Source organism: Nomascus leucogenys, chromosome 9 (genome assembly GCF_006542625.1).
Source record: "Nomascus leucogenys isolate Asia chromosome 9, Asia_NLE_v1, whole genome shotgun sequence".
In the NCBI taxonomy this organism is placed as follows: Eukaryota; Metazoa; Chordata; class Mammalia; order Primates; family Hylobatidae; genus Nomascus; species Nomascus leucogenys.
This window is the reverse complement of record NC_044389.1, coordinates 108,012,428-108,029,342: the sequence shown is the minus strand read 5'-3', so window position 1 is coordinate 108,029,342 and position 16,915 is coordinate 108,012,428. Positions and strand designations below refer to the sequence as shown.

General features: G+C 44.6%; 1 protein-coding gene across 1 annotated transcript in view; it reads right to left on the bottom strand.

Annotated features, from left to right (window-relative positions):
• The window catches only part of SFMBT2 (Scm like with four mbt domains 2), a 247,993-nt gene that overhangs the window by 105,594 nt on the left and 125,484 nt on the right, over positions 1-16,915 (bottom strand). The window contains exon 7 of the mRNA XM_030819341.1: positions 10,755-10,852. Within this exon, the coding sequence (XP_030675201.1) occupies positions 10,755-10,852 (98 nt within the window). The remainder of the gene's footprint in view (positions 1-10,754; positions 10,853-16,915) is intronic.

The window sequence follows — 16,915 nt, the reverse complement described above, 5'->3', positions numbered from 1 at the left end:
CGCCTCGGCCTCCCAAAGTGCTGGGATTACAGGCGTGAGCCACCACACCCAGTCTGGGGTTTTCTAATTTTAAGCAGACACCCGTAGGAAGTGAGGGAAGGGGCCATGCAGGAATCTGGGGGTGACCTCCCAGGCAGACCAGGCATTACACAAAGGCCTGAGGCAGGAGTAAGCAGGTGTCAGTGGGACAGTGGGGAGCTGGAGGGGACACGGCAGGTACGTGAAGCCTCCAGTGTCAGGTGCCTGGACCCAGGCATCCCACCCTGATGAGATGTCATGCCACAGGGAGGCAGGAGCAAAAGTGGGGCTCCATCTGACTTCAGTTTCAACAGAAGCCCTCTGGCTGCAATTGGGGGACGCAATGACTAGAAGCCAGGAAACAAGCTCTGGCTTGATGGGACTGTCCATGTGACAGAGATGGTGGCCTGGACTCGGGCAGTGGCAAAGGCCATACAGAAGAGTGAGTTCAGGACAGAGTTTGAAGGGAGAGCCAACAGAATTTGCTGATGGGTGGAATGGAAGTGTGCAGAGAAGGGTTCACCTGGGAGGCCTGAGGCTGTGGTCCTCACAGAGGGGGCTCGCCTGCAAGGGGGGTCTGTGGCTGCAACCTGGAAATTTGGCTGATAAAAAATAGCTTACACCAATCTAAAACTTTTCCTAAATATGAGTGTTTTGCTGTGTGTGTCTAAACTGTGTGTACAAACAATCTGGTTTATGGCTTCCTTCTAAGAGTTGGGAATTCTGGTCTGTGCCAGGCAGAGGGTTCCTATGTGACCAGTCCCCAGTAAAAACCCTGAGCACTGAGTCTCTAAGGACCCACCCTGGTAGAAGAGTACCTGGCACCTCTTGTCACAGCTGGGTGCTATGTGACGCCTCCAGGAGGGGGCTCTGGAAGCTTCTGTCTGGTTTTCTAGATTTCACCCCATTGCTGATTCTGCTTTCTATCCTTTCACTGTAATAACCTATAACTGTGAGTGCAATGACTTCTGAATCCTATGAGTCCTTTCAGTAAATTACCAAACCTGGGGCAGATGTGGTGATCCCCCATACAGAGGTGTGAGGCGGAGAGAGGCTACAAGGAGGATGCCAAGGGTTTGGACTCAGGTGCAGTTGTCTTTCTGTTTGTTTGAGACGGAGTCTCGCTCTGTTGCCCAGGCTGGAGTGCAGTAGCAAGATCTCGGCTCACTGCAACCTCCGCCTCTCGGGTTCAAGTGACTTCTGGCTAATTTCTGCATTTTTAGTAGAGATGTGGTTTCACCATGTTGGCCAGGCCGGTCTGGAACTCCTGACCTCAAGTGATCTGCCAGCCTCAGCCTCCCAAGGAAGTACAATTGTCTTATGCATAATTCCCTGCACTCTAAGGCAAATCTCTGAGTAGCTCATTTAGAATTTCAAACACACTGAGATTTTCAATATTTTTTTAAAGAACACAAAAAGGTTCCAACAATTTCCCTTCTTTAAAGGATAAGAAAAGGATCACAGATGTTAGTGACATTTCAAATATGTCCCTTCCTTGCTGTGACAAGGTGTGGTCATGAACGAAGTGAGCTAGAGAGCTTCTGTCTTCTCCCGGCTATATTTCTGTATTCCTCTAAGGAAATAATATTTTATTTCCATTAACTAGAAAATTGGGAATTGCTGTTTCTTATTTGTAGATCTTTTTGATGGACAAATGAGTTGTCAGTGAAACTTGTACAATTTAACATTTGCAAACATGTAGGATCTCAGATGTGGAATATCATTTATAAGAACTGCTGGGAACGAAAAAGTAATACGGAGGCTCGTAAATGTCAGACACATGACATGTTACAATTACTGATAGGCTTTTATTTTCTAGCCTCCTCTAGCCCTAGTTTTCAACTTACCAAGCCCCCGAAAATCTCTTAGTATACACTTAGTGAACTGGAAAACTGAGGCAACAAGGACATTATTGACCAAAAGACTGAGTTTATCCTGTAATAAACTTCATTGTTTGATGACAGAAACAAACTGACAGAAACCCATCCTAGTAGTTCTTCGCAAAAGACAAAAATAAAAAGCTTTTATGGAAACTGAGGCGTTTTGCTTGAGTGGACATTGGGATATGTCATAAGTTATCAAATGATGGTTTCCAGAGGCTGCAAAATTGGTCAAAGTGACTATGGCAAAGAAAGGTTTTATCTAATTTTTTTGTTTTTGTTTTTTTGAGACGGAGTCTCACTCTGTCGCCCAGGCTGGAGTGCAGTGGTGCGATCTCGGCTCACTGCAATCTCCACCTCCCAGGTTCAAGTGATTCTTCTGCCTCAGCCTCCCGAGTAGCTGGGATTACAGGTGCCCACCACCACGCCCAGCTAATTTTTGTATTTTTAATAGAGAAAGGGTTTTGCCATGTTGGCCAGGCTGGTCTCAAACTCCTGACCTCAGGTGATTCCCCCACCTCAGCCTCCCAAAGTGCTGAGATTACAGGCATAAGCCACCGCACTTGGCCTTTATCTACTTTTTAAACATATCTTAAGTTGATTTTATAAAGGAAGATTTCTTTTTGTTCCAAAAGCTGAGACTCACCCAGCTGTGTGATGCAGAAACATCTGCTCTAAATTAAAATCCACTGAGAGCCATGGTGATGTGCAGTGCAGTCACCTCTACAGACCTGTTATAGACGTGGATAGTATATGGATAGTTTTGACAAACCTTTTAGGCCTCTAAATAAAGGGGTTGGTCTTCAAGAAAAAAAAAAGTCATTATTTATTTTTCAATAAAATGAGGCTTTTAATGTCCTTTGGGTTTTTTTAAACCTATTTCATCAACTATTTGTCCTTCAACTGAGTGTACATTTTGGAAGTGATCTGTATTTTCCAAATAAGGTAAGTCAGAATTCCCAGTAAAGTATGGCATCCAAAGCTATTCACAGTATCTCTTAAATCAAAGATAAATAACAGCAGAAATAATAATCACGAGCTTGTTCTCACACTGTTCCTGTTGTATTCAAGACGGAAAGGAACACCTATTCAGGAGCTTGATCAGATTGCACGCACAGACACCGACAACCACACAGACGTGTGAACACATCCCCCAACGTGAGCAACCGCAGCATAATGGGACCCACCCCATCCAAATACCCATTTCATCTAAAGTGTAAAAATAATAAAAAGAACTTCTTGGAAATACTGCTCGTCTCTGGCCATTAAATGTGCTTAGCTTTGACTTCTGCCTCGTAACAGCTGAACACTATGGCAATTTTCCATAACAACATGCATCTCAGATGACTCACTGCTGAATTCAAACACATATTCCTTTTACCGTAATGAAAGAAACTAGAAAGAAGTCTGCCTGCTGAGAAACAGTGATGATCAAACAGTGGTAACAGAGAAAAAAAGTGTGTGTGTGTGTGTGTGTGTGTGTGTGTGTGTGTCTCTTTTTGGATCCTGCAAAAACAAACTGCTTGCTAGAACTTCTAAAAACTTGAGAGAAAATTTCTCTTGTTTTCTTTTTTTTTTTTAATAAATGAAGCAACTGCTAAGACAGTTGGATCCTCATCCCATGCATCCATACCATTTCTCTGAACTTTACCTTTGTGTAAGCAGAGGAACTCAGTAGAGAGTGTCACTGTGTTATTTCTAAGATTTGTGAACATACATAAAATGCGATCAGATTGGGTTGAAGAGTGTCTCCCTGCAAATTCATACTCACCCAGAAGCTATCATGCAACCTTATTTGAAAATAGGGTCTTTGTAAATGCAATCGAGTTAAGACAAAGTTGCATGGGATTCCCACAGGGCCAAATGACGGTTGTCTTGTAAGCAGAGAGAAATTTGAACAGATGTGGAGAAGGCCATGTGAACATGGAGGCAGGGAACCAAGGGAGGTGGCCACAGACCAAGCAAAGCCCAGGACACAGGCGACCCCAGAAGCCAGGGCTGCCCTCTGCTTCCACCCAGAGCCTTCAGAGGAGTGTGGTCCTGCCAACACCCTGATTTCACACACTAGTCTCCAGAAGCACGAGGGAACAAGTTTCTGTCATTCTAAGTCATCCAGTCCATGGGAATTTGTGACAGTAGCCTTTGCAAACTAAGAAAATGGTGTCCTCACACCCTCCAAATTAAACGTGTAGATTCCCACTCATTACAAAATATAGTTAAGAAACCTCTTGTGTCTCTTCCATTGAACTGAAATAAGAGAAAACATTTATGGAAGTATCTCACCAGCTGTAAGAACACATAATATTCAATGCAACTAATGTCCATTTATAAAATGCCTAACCCCATACCCTGCCTCATGAGAGGCCCAAAAGTAATATTCAGTATCTGCTCTTAAAGCACTCCTTAATTATGCACAAAATATTGAATAAGATGATAATTCTCACATACCCTACCAAAATAATAGTCTGAAATCTCATGGGAAGAAATTAAAGTGAGGGAAGAAGGTAAAGTAATTGTATTTTGGAAAATATGAACAAACTATTAAACTCTGGAATCAGGTCAACAGCACATAATAGCTTTGTGCAAAGACAGTAAATGTTTAAAGAATTAATTTTTAATTACAAACATATTAGAATGATTAATGTGTATACCTTTTGAGTCTTAGTATTCATACCTCTAAATAAGTGTGCATGTCCATTTAATCTATAGATGAACTCAAAAATTTTAAATTCAGGCCAGTCATGATGGCTCACACCTATAAATCCAGCACTTTGGGAGGCCAAGGTGGGTGGACTGCTTCAGTTCAGGAGTTCAAGACCAGCCTGGCCAACATGGTGAAGCCCCATCTCTACTAAAAATACAAAACACATTAGCTGGGCCTGGTGGTGGACGCCTGTAATCCCAGCTACTTGGGAGGCTGAGGCAGGAGAATCTCTTGAACCCAGGAGGCAGAGGTTGCAGGGGCCCAAGCTGAGATCATGCCACTGCACGCCAGCCTGGGTGACAGGGCAAGACTGCCTCCGAAAAAAAAAAAAAAATTAAATTCAAGGAGTTGAAGACATATGTCCATGAATTCACGCATTTATTGGACAGGTATTTAATGAGTGCTACTATGGTCAAGAAAGTATGTTTCTAAGAATGGACAGGAAAGACACAGTCCTTGCCTTCCTGAAGCTTCCAAGTTACGCAAAAAGAGGCCGGTATTATAAAAGGAGCTGCACAAACGATTAAGCATAACTGTGACAGAACAAGCTGCTGAAGGACACCAACAGAGGCTCCAGTTCATCTGGGCCAGGGCCAGGGGTCCGGGGAAGGATTCCTTTAGGGAATCTATATTTGCAAACAAAGGATGAGTAGGACTTTAACAGAACAAAATAGGTATGCATTAGTCCATTTTCACGTTGCTGATAAAGATGTACCCAAGACTGGGCAATTTACAAAAGAAAGAGGCTTATTAGACTTAACAGCTCACATGGCTGGAGGTCTCACAATCATGGTGGAAAATGAAAGGCACATCTCACATAGCAGCAGACAAGAGAAGAGAGCTTGTGCAGGGAAACTCCCATTTTTAAAACCATCAGATCTCGTGAGACTTATTCACTATCACGAGAACAGCATGGGAAAGACCCAACCCCATGATCAGTTGTATCCCACCAGGTCCCTCCCACAACATGTGGGAATTCTGGGAGCTACAAGATGAGATTTGGGTGGGGACACACAGCCAACCCATATCAAGCTACAAAGGGCATTAAAGAAACCTAACAAGTGCACCTCCTGGTACAGCAAGGAGGGGCACGGAAGGAGACACTGCACAGCAGAGCGAGTGAAAAATCTCCCCAGGCTCAGCATGTCCAGGAAGGATGTGGAAGCTTGATCGTACCCTAGAGTCCAAACAACAAGATTCTTTTCAGTGGCGGTGCCAGGTTAAAACAGCAGGTTGAAAACCCACATTCATTTCACCTCCTCTTAAACTCTAAACAAAACTACAGTCCAGAGACTTTTTTTAAAAAAAGACACAAACCCACTCAGCACACAAAGGTAAGGAAGCAAAAAAGCTGATGAAGAAGAAGTGAATAATTTAACACATTCAGCAAAGCCAAATCCCAGGCCTTCGGCAGAAAAGCTGAGCGCCAACACAGTAACTCCTGCGGAAGCCTTGAAAGGCTACGAAACGAGTCCCACCAGGTATGTCCGAAACTGGGGGGTCGATAGGAGCTTAAGATACAAGCATGGGGAGGTGACTGGGAAGCAGAGGCAGTTAGACGCCCCCACAGCCTCCCTGATCCCTGTCCCAGCCTTCTCTGAAGAGGCTGGGGCAGGAACCAACACTGCAGGCCAGCACCCAGCCCTCTTCTCCCCACATGGCTCCTGGAACGCTGGCAGTCAGACCTGGAGCCCCAGGTGGGACACTGGGAGACTGAAAAGCTCTCCCTGGAAAACCAGCCAAAGAGGAAATACTACAGGACAAGAAGCGGCCAACAAGCCACCCTCCAGGGGCTGACCACCACATTCTAATCCCCCCCACCCTCTTTTATTTTTCTGAGACAGAGTCTTGCTCTGTCGCCCAGACTGGAGTGCAGTGGTACAATCTCAGCTCACTGCAACCTCTGCCTCCCGGGTTCAAGCAATTCTCCTGCCTCAGCCTCCTGAGTAGCTAGGATTACAGATGCATGCCACCACGCCTGGCTAATTTTTTTGTATTTTCAGTAGAGACAGGGTTTTATCATGTTGGCCAAGCTGGTCTAGAACTCCTGACCTCAAATGATCTGCCCGTCTCGGCCTCCCAAAGTGCTGCGATTACAGGTGTGAGCCACCAACACCCCAGCCAAAACCTCTGATTCTTGAGGCAAATGATAGCTCACCTAAAATTCTACACCCACACAAACTGTCAATAAAGCATACGGATAAGACAGACATTTTTAGCCACTTTTAGTGAGAAGGAAATGTAGACAGCATTTTATCATCTTTGCAACCTACAGACAGAATGCCAAAGTCAGCCAGACCAAGATTGTTAACAATATTCAGCTTATTTTGATTACACTAAAAAGATTCCTGAGTTGAGTCCTACTCCTGGTCCAGCTGCCTGGACAAGATGAGAACATTCATTTCACTGCAAAGAAACACTGAACTTCAGCCTGCTCCTGAGAACTAAGTTGTAAAATCAGAAAACAAGAACCAACCGACCCCTGCCCACGTTTTTCTTTAAGGTATTTTTTTTATTATACTTTAAGTTCTAGGGTACATGTGCACAACATGCAGGTTTGTTACATATGTATCCATGTGCTATGATGGTGTACTGCACCCATTAACTCATCATTTACATTAGGTATATCTCCTAATGCTATCCTCCCCTCCCCCCGCCCCACAACAGGCCCCAGTGTGTGATGTCCCCCTTCCTGTGTCCATGTGTTCTCATTGTTCAATTCCCACCTATGAGTGAGAACATGCGGTGTTTGGTTTTCTGTCCTTACGATACTCTGCTCAGAATGATGGTTTCCGGCTTCATCCATGTCCCAATGTGCTGGAGAGGATGTGGAGAAACAGGAACACTTTTACACTGTTGGTGGGACTATAAACTAGTTCAACCATTGTGAAAGACAGTGTGGCGATTCCTCAAGGATCTAGAACTAGAAATACCATTTGACCCAGCCATCCCATTACTGGGTATATACCCAAAGGATTATAAATCATGCTGCTATAAAGACACACACACACATATGTTTATTGCAGCACTATTCACAATAGCAAAGACTTGGAACCAACCCAAATGTCCATCAATGACAGACTGGATTAAGAAAATGTGGCACATATACACCATGGAATACTATGCAGCCCCTGCCCACATTTCTAAGGGATGTGACCTCCAGTACTGAGAGTTCATGCTACAACTTCAGTAGAAGCAAGTGTGGTAACCCCTCATCTTCTTAAGATTAGCTCACAGACCAGGTGCAGTTGCTCACACCTGTTATCCCTGCACTTTAGGAAGCTGAGGCACGAGGATCACTTGAGCCCAGGATTTGAGACCAGCCTGGGCAACACAGTGAGACCCCATCTGTACAAAAACAAAAAATCTAAAAATTAGCTTATATGGTTTGGCTGTGTCCCCACCCAAATCTCATTTTGAATTATAGCTCCCATAATCCCCACATGAATCATGGGTGCGGTTTCCCCCATGCTATTCTCCTGATACTGAGTAAGCTCTCATGAGATCTGATGATTGTATAAGGGCCCTCCCCTTCATCCAGCTCTTATTCTCCTTCCTGCTGCCATGTGAAAAAGGACATGTTTGCTTCCCCTTTTGCCATGATTGTAAGTTTCCTGAGGCCTCCCCAGCCCTGCTGAACGGTGAGTCAATTAAACCTCTTTCCTTTATAAATCACCCAGTCTCAGGTATGTCTTCGCTAACAACGTGAGAACAAACTAATACATTAGCTAGGTGTGCTGGTGCATGCCTGTGGTTGTAGCTACTTAGGAGGCTGAGACAGGAGGAAGGCTTGAGCCTGGGAGTTTGACACTACAGCGAGCTGTGATCACCCCACTGTACTCCAGCCTAGATGACAGAGTGACACTGTTTCACAAAAAAAAAAAAAAAATTAGCTCACGACTTCACCTACTGAATCCTCATCCACTCTGAGGAAAAGCAAAGCCAGTTTGGTGCCCAGACCACATCCAGCTTTCTTCCCTCTGCGGAATAGGGAAAGGGCCCTCTCTGAACAATGAGGACGGTGTCCACTTCCGGTCCTGTCAACGGGACCCAGCATCCCACTTAGGGAAGCACACACAGGCTGGAACGCCACAAAGAGAGGCACGGGCAGGACCCGCACAGCTGGGAGGCCCCAGGTGCCCCGGCCCCACAGGGAGGCAGACCTGGGGCTGCGGCAGGGGCTTCACTGGCCTGGCAGCTCTGAGGCTTAGACCGGAGGGTGGGCATCTGTATTTTTCCATTGGCTCACTCCTTCAACTCCTCACATGTGTGTATAAGGAACTTCAAAATAAAATTTATTTTTTCAAGGGTGAAGGATGTGATTGGATTTGCTTCACATTCAAATATGACTAAGGCCACGGTAAAGAGAAAGGGGCAGGGGTGACGAGGGCAGGCTGGCTTTGGTGGGGGTGGCAGAGCTGAGAGGTCCAACATTAAAGGCTGTTTCTCTTGATCCTTTTTGTAAGGGCAGGACAGTATTACAAGAAGGAAGAAGAAAAGGGAGAGAAGAGGGAAGGAGAGGAACAGGAAGACAAAGAGGAGGAGAAAGATTTGGTCAGTGAGGCAAAAAATAACAACGCCCACCACAACTGTCAGCATCACTGTCGGTCAATATCATGCTAACAGTGTATTCTATTTACACTGTTCCTCCAGTACAGGAGTCCCCAACACTGTAAAAATCATCATTCAGTTAAACGTCAGAACATAATCACATGGCTAAGTTGAGGAGGAGATTTTTTTTTTTTTTTTTTTTTTTTTGAGACGGAGTCTTGCTCTGTCGCCCAGGCTGGAGTGCAGTGGCGCAATCTCAGCTCACTGCAAGCTCCGCCTCCCAGGTTCACGCCATTCTCCTGCCTCAGCCTCTCCGAGTAGCTGGGACTACAGGCGCCCGCCACCACGCCCGGCTAATTTTTTTTTTTTGTATTTTTAGTAGAGACGGGGTTTCATCGTGGTCTCGATCTCCTGACCTCGTGATCCGCAGGAGGAGATCTTAATAGTCCAATTTTACAAACAGGGGAAGTACTGAACGAAAGGGTCAATGATTTGCCACAACTGCTTAAAAGGTTGAGTGAGGACTTAGGTGTCAATAAAATCCAGGAAGCCCACGTCCCCTACTAAATCCTTAAACTCTGCTGTACCACATTAAGTACATCTTCTATAGGAAACTTGTACGACTCTGCAGACATGTGCCACCCCAGGGCTGGGAAGCAACAGGATGTCTGCCCGTCACAACCACATTGAGAACTGTCCAAGGACACCAACGGTGTTGAGTCACCACCCACACTCCACGGGCTTGTTTTATGATTTCCTTGGATGAACCTGAATGGACCATCCTTGTCCAGAACTTAATATTCTATTTCATGTAAGTGTGAAGTATAATTTTTGAAGTGTAAAGAACTTGGTAGCCGTTTTGGTGGAGATGCATTTCACAAGCCCTTCATTTTCATGTGAGCACCTGATGGAAGGCCTAGTACTTAGCAGAACCTTGGGATATCAACCACCACAAGATGAGTCATTTTCTGTCATTTTTACTAAACGTCAAAATTAGACTTGCTATATTTGATTCTGTTTCTGTAGTGGGAAGTGAGGGGGTGAAAATATTTCCGTAACAATACGCTACAAAGAAAATCAGTAAACCTAAACGATTTTAATCAGCATCTTGTAATATGGGTCATTATGAAGATTATTTTTAAAAAAGCAACATGAAACAGACAAAACCTTAAGCATTTAAAATGGAAACTGGTTAAGAAGGTGCCTTTTTCAAGTGGAAAAGGATTTGATATGGAAAACTTTTTTTTCTTCATTGGAGATTGAGTCTCACTCTGTTGCCAGGCTGGAGTGCAATGGTGCGATCTCAGCTCACTGTAACCTCCGCCTCCCCGGTTCAAGCGATTCTCCTACCTCACACTCCCGAGTAGCTGGGGTTACAGGCGCACAGCACACACGCCTGGCTAATTTTTGTATTTTTAGTAGAGACAGGGTTTCACCATGTTAGCCAGGATGGTCTCGATCTCCTGATATCATGATCCGCCCACCTCGGCCTCTCAAAGTGCTGGGATTACAGGCATGAGCCACTGCACCCAGTCGGAAAACTTTGTAGACAGTTTTATTCTCAAAAAGGGTAGATCCATTGCTAAGAATCAACATCTTACCTTAAATACTTCCATTGGAAGAGGAAATTTGGCAGCATCAATAAGGGATTTTTCCAGAGTACATTTCCATTCAGAGGCCATCTTCAAAGGATAGATTTCTGTATCAACAGCAAATCACAGAAGAGTTGAAGGACTAACATGTTCTGCCGGGTGGCTCTTTCCTGCATGTTAATTCCCAGGCTTTCCTGATACCTCAGCACAATCAGTGACCATGAGTGTTCACACCCCATACCCGCCATGAGCAGCCACCTGCTGAAAGGACTTTCTGAAATTAAATAGCAACTTGGGATTCTGCTGTCAGAAATGAAGAATAAACTTAATAGAGCTCTTCTTCAGAGAACATTTGTATGTATTTAGCTGGCATTCTGTAAGTAATTTAATGGTATTAATCACATTAGCAAAAACCTTCAGTCATCCATGGGCCGAAATTCCACATATCACCTAGGAAAGCAATGCCCACTGATGAGGAACTTCTTATCTGATACATTTCGAAACTACAAATGACTCTAGTCTGGCATTTGCAGTTATTACAACATATTTTTCACTAAATCTCTAAGCTCTCATCTGCTAAAAATAGTCCCTGTAAGTCAGAAAATTATTAAAAGGTAAATTAAAATTTACCAACCAAGTTTAATATTTACACTTGAAATGTTGCTTAACACACCACATGTTGCCCATATTTTTCCCCAGGCGGTGGGAGGCGGGGGGCAAGATTTACAGATGGAGGTTACACAGTCTGAATGCAAAATTTAAAGAAAAAAACAAACGTTCAGCACTGTTTTTACCTATTGCTGAAACTGCAGGAGAATTTTATGGCCTGATCTCAACAGATTTAAGATCTTATCAAAATAGGATTTGCAGAAGCCCTCTCTGGAAGTAGATATGTTTATGCCTTCACTATATCAACCCAGGCTACTTCAGACAGGCGCTTAGGGTATGAATATGAAATTAAGCACAGTTAAAAGGCAATATTAAACCTTTGGGACTATATTTTTAATTTCTTGCATGTCTGCTTTTTAGCATGAAGCCATCTATTTTGATCCTCATAGCTTTTGAACTCACCTTGAGCTTTAAGCTCCTGTTTCCGCAGTTTATTCAGTCATAATTACAGTAAGTATCAGATCCTGCCAGAACTAGCCAAGCCATCAGTGCACTGCCCGAAGTCATTGTTACTTACACAAAGACACACAAAGGGTAATTCACAACCACACATCCTCTGCGTGTGTGCATTGTCCATAATCCTTTCTAGTGTTTCCTGTCTGCTGAACTTTTTTCTTCTAGTTTGGCCTTTCTAAATTCTTCTTAGTAGTAGCTAATGTAGTTGGGAACACTCGGTGGGGCCTCAACACACACTTCTGCGGAGACTGAAAGAATGGGGCCTCTGACGTCCACAGTGAGAAGGGGGCACTCAGGAAGACACTGCTTATCACAGGGTCCCCAAAAGTAGGCACAGGCACCAGTTCACAGAGCCCCCTGCAAGCTGCTCCATGAGAGCGAGAGGAATACCTGTGCCCTCAAGCAAGCTCATGGGCACTGCATCCGAACCACAGAGAGACAGGAGGCCACTCAGGGGACCCCAGGGAGCAAAGCCCTGAGGACACCAATGCAGGATCAGGAGAGAAATTGCCAACAACAAGCTGGAGGTCCTGATGGGACAGGGACCATGAACACATGCCCCTTTCCAGCAAGCTGGGCAGGCAGACGGAGAGTTCAACCTGGGCATGGTAGGAAAAGGACCAGTTCACAGAAAACAACGGGGATTTCCAAAGCCTGCACCAAAGAAAGAATCTGAAGACCCCACAGGTGCAGAAAGGAAAAGCATGATCTACCTGGCTGACACCTTTGGCCCCTTGCTTCAGAATCAGGATTAGTTATACCCTTGACCCTTGATGGTGGTCTCTGAATGGGGGAGGGATGCCCTGAGACAGAGGAGAGGGTAAAAGAATGGTCAAAAAACACCGTCATTGGGAGGCTGAGGCGGGTGGATCACTCGAGGTAAGGAGTTCAAGACCAGCCGGGCCAACATGGTGAAACTTCACTTCTAATAAAATTTAAAAATAAAAATACAAAACAAAAACAAAAATTAGCTGGGTGCGGTGGCAGGCGCCTGTAATCCCAGCTACTCGGGTGGCTGAGGCAGGAGAATTGCTTGAACCCTGGAGGCGGAGGTTGCAGTGATCTGAGATTGTGCCACTGCACTGCACTTCGTCTCAAAAAAAAAAAAAAGAACCAAACAAACAAAAACTAAAAAACTTAAGGCCAGGAGGAATGGAAATCCAACATGACCAAGGTTAGCTCCAGGCTATGAGAACTCATGGAGGGGATGCCCCAGCCCCAGTGGGGTTGCCTGCACACTGGCCCAGGAAGGTGGACCAACAAAGTCATCCCTGAAAAATGAACTCCTCTGTCCACCGGATGCCATCTCTCCTCCTCCACACCAGAGACAAAGGTAACAAGAAGCCCAGGTGCCAGGTGGGCCCTGCCTCTGTCCTACAACCTGTGAAGATTCTCTGTTTTCTTTCCAATGGTGTTAAATCCTGGGACGAACCCAGCCCACAGCAAGGCAGACTTCTTTCATGAAAAGGTGAAAATCAACTGCAGTTTTGACAGCCTGACACAACCGGCAGAGAACAACAGTCCCCGTGTGCATTCCGTGAGATGGAGGCACGCTGGTTATACTAGCAAGCTAATGGACAATAAATAGTACCATTCAAAGAACATCAACCATTTTCTTAAAATGATCGTGTTGCAGGTAACTGAATAAAGTAAATCATGCCAGTTTCTGTTTCTGGGAAGGTTGTGAGCAATTAAAACATGTCCCGATTCCTCTGAAACTAGAAGCCTACAAGAAAAACGAGGCAATCTCCTTTTGTGCAAGGATTTGATGGGGCATTTCCTAGTAAGTGCCACAGGAAGCAGGAATGCATAACATAATCATCAATAAACAAAGGCCTAGAGAAACAACCCTTCTTTTATCCACCTCCCTCCAAAAAACTTGTGTCCTCCTGTTCCTCCAGGTCCTACCCAGTGAAGAAAGATGAATCTATGTTGTTAAAAGATAGTAAATGTCAGAGAAAGTGTTATGGACTAAATGTTTGTGTCTCCCCAAAACTCTTACTTGAAGCCCTAACACCAAAGGGATGCCTTTGGGGGATTGATTAGAGTTAGATGGGGTTATGAGGGTGGGGCCCTCAAATGAGATCTTTGTCCTTATAAGAGACACCAGAGTTCTCTCTTGATCTACTATGTGAGGACACAGTCAGAAGGCGGCTGCCTGCAAACCAGGAAGCGAGCCCTCCCTGGACCTCAACTACACTGGCACCCTGATCTCACACTTCCAGCCTCTCCAGATCTCTGAGAAGTAAATGTTTGTTGTTTAAGCCACAAAGCCTGTGGCATTTTGTTATGGCAGCTTGAACAGATTAATGCAATCCAACTCACTTTTGGACTAAGTAATGGTTCAGGCAGGAAGTATTTAAGTTGGATTCAGAAACTTCCTGACTCCAAGATCTAAAACAAGCACTAAAAAAGGTGGGGGAGGGGGTGATAAAATAATTTTGAAGGAAAAAAACAAGGGAATAAATTCTAGAAATAGAGAAGGAAAAAAAAACTCAAAAAGTTTCATCTACTTAGCATCTGCAAGAATATCTAAAAGTCTACCTTATTTTCTAAACATCCAGAAATAGGAGAGCAAGTGGGCTTCTTAAATGACCCTAACCTCAATGACCTACTTACACTCCTTGGAAAACCAAAGTATAACCTTAAGACTCTGATCACAGATTAAACGTCTAGAAAGGGCCAATCTCTTGATATACATTACACCACTCAGCAGCCCAGCAAGATATCCTTATCCCCACGGTACAGGGTAAGGTGGTTTCTTTCCCCTCCTCCTTCCCCAAGCACCAAAATGCTATTTCCTCTGATTCAGGGCAGAAAGAGAAAGGCTCAATGGCCCTGTTTCTCAGAGGTGGAGAGTATAAAATCTAGTCCCTTTTCCCAGGTTTTTGAAGGCTTTCTATCTACTTTCTATGACCCATTTCTCTTCTATTCTGCTGAACAGTTGAGAAACACTGTGCCCTTTAAAGAGTAAAACAAGGGCCGCGTGGAGTGGCTCATGCCTGTAAGCCCAGCACTTTGGGAGGCTGAGGTGGGCAGGTCACCTGAGCTCAGGAGTTCAAGCCCAGCCTGAGCAACACAGTGAGATCCCATCTCTACAAAATAAGAAATTACAAAATTAGCCAGGGATGGTGGCACATGCCTGTAGTTCTAGCCACTTGGGAGGCTGGGATGGGAAGATCACTTGAGCCTGGGAGGTTGAGGCTGCAGTGAGCCGAGATCATGCCACTGCACTCCAGCCCGGGAGATAGACTGAGACCCTGCTTCAAAAATAAATAATAGTAAGTAAAACTAAAGGACAATTATTTTTAACAATGGTGGTGGTGGTAACGGGAGCGCACAGCAGACGGTCCCGGAAGCAGGGAAGAACTCGCGGGGAGTATGCTCATCTCCCCTGCACACCCCCCTCCCACTGGACTTTTCCCCGTCGGTGATGGAAGCAGAACACTTTCCAGTGACTTCATAGTGTCTGTCGCCCCATCGGTCATGGAAGCAGAACACTTTCCAGTGACTTCATAGTGTTTGGGAAAATGAGAAAATCGGCCTAGTATTTTCTATGCAGGTACGAAGTTTTATTCTCACCTAGATTCCAGTTAAGGAAATGGTGCTGGCATGTGAGTTACACAAGTCACCATGGGACTTGAAATCCATTTATACAAATCCAAAGTACTAGAATCTGTCCCCATGTGTACAACAGGGGTAGTACAGCCTCTCTTCCCAGGGATGCTGTTCTGCTGAATGATGTAGCAGAATCCAGTTTCCATCTTGAAACTACTGGATCTGAGGAACTCAAAATCACACTTTGAGTGTCTTGTCACTTTTTAGTTTCTTCTCCCTGTACATAACCTTTCCTGCTGATGATTTAAATATTGGGGAAGTAAGTTCTTGATGATGAATGTCTTTTCCAGAATCTTTTTTTTTTTTCTTTTCACGGGGTCTCACTCTGTCACCCAGGCTGGAGTGCAGTGGAGCGATCTTGGCTCACCGCAGCCTCCTCTCCCGGGATCAAGCGATCCTCCCACCTCAGCCCCCTAAGTAGCTGGGACTACAGGTGCATGCCACCATGCCTAGCCAGTTTTTTCTATGTTTTGCAGAGACAAGGTTTCACCATATTGCCCCAGCTGGTCTCAAACTCCTGAGCTCAGGCGTGAGCCATTGTGCCCTGCCTGTTCCAGAATCTTCAGGGGCCCCCAAGCAGTCTTCAGTTAAATGAACAACTCATTTCCAGAAAATGCTAAGACAAGTAAACACAATTTATTCATATATTATAAAGACCCCAGATTATCTAAAGAGGGAGACAGCTCATAAGCGAATATTTCCTAAGCTTCCACGGAGGCATATTCCATTCCTGCTTGTGAGCGTGAGTCCCATAACTTCCCAGGAAAGAAACATCACAGAGAACGTAAGAAGCCACTAGTCATCCTTTGCTTTGGTATAAATTTGTACACTGGCAAGTAGATATTGCTCCTAAAATTTATAAAGCAATTAGACACTAAGCGGAGATTTATACACACAATTTTACGCACAGAGTAAATTTTTCCTGCTGGGTTATGCATCCCAGGGCAAACCCGGGCTCACATCCTTCTTCACAACACGACAGGCTCTTTGTTTGTCATCAGAGTCAAAAATTACTCAGGATGGAGATGGAGGTGTTGGCTGCTTCTCAACATTTTGACAGCAATAATACTAATAAAATACCACGTTACACATCTCTATGCCTGTCAAACTTAACGCAAATGCAAACACACAGGACCAGGAAGTGTTTTCAATTAGAGCCTTTGAGTGAAAGAAAAGATAAATATAACTCCTTTCCTTCATGTACTCAACACTAACATCAGCAACTAATATGGGAGGAAATTCTCTGGTGATTTTAATAAAGCAAAGAGCCATGTCCTTATTCCAAATACACCTACAAAACTCACTGGAATGAAGATTACCAATTTCTGAAAAAATACGTATTTCTTCCTTGGCATCTCTAATTCTACAAGAATCCAATATTTCTGTTCTGAGGTTTCCCATTCAAAGGCCGGTAAGAGGAGGCAGCA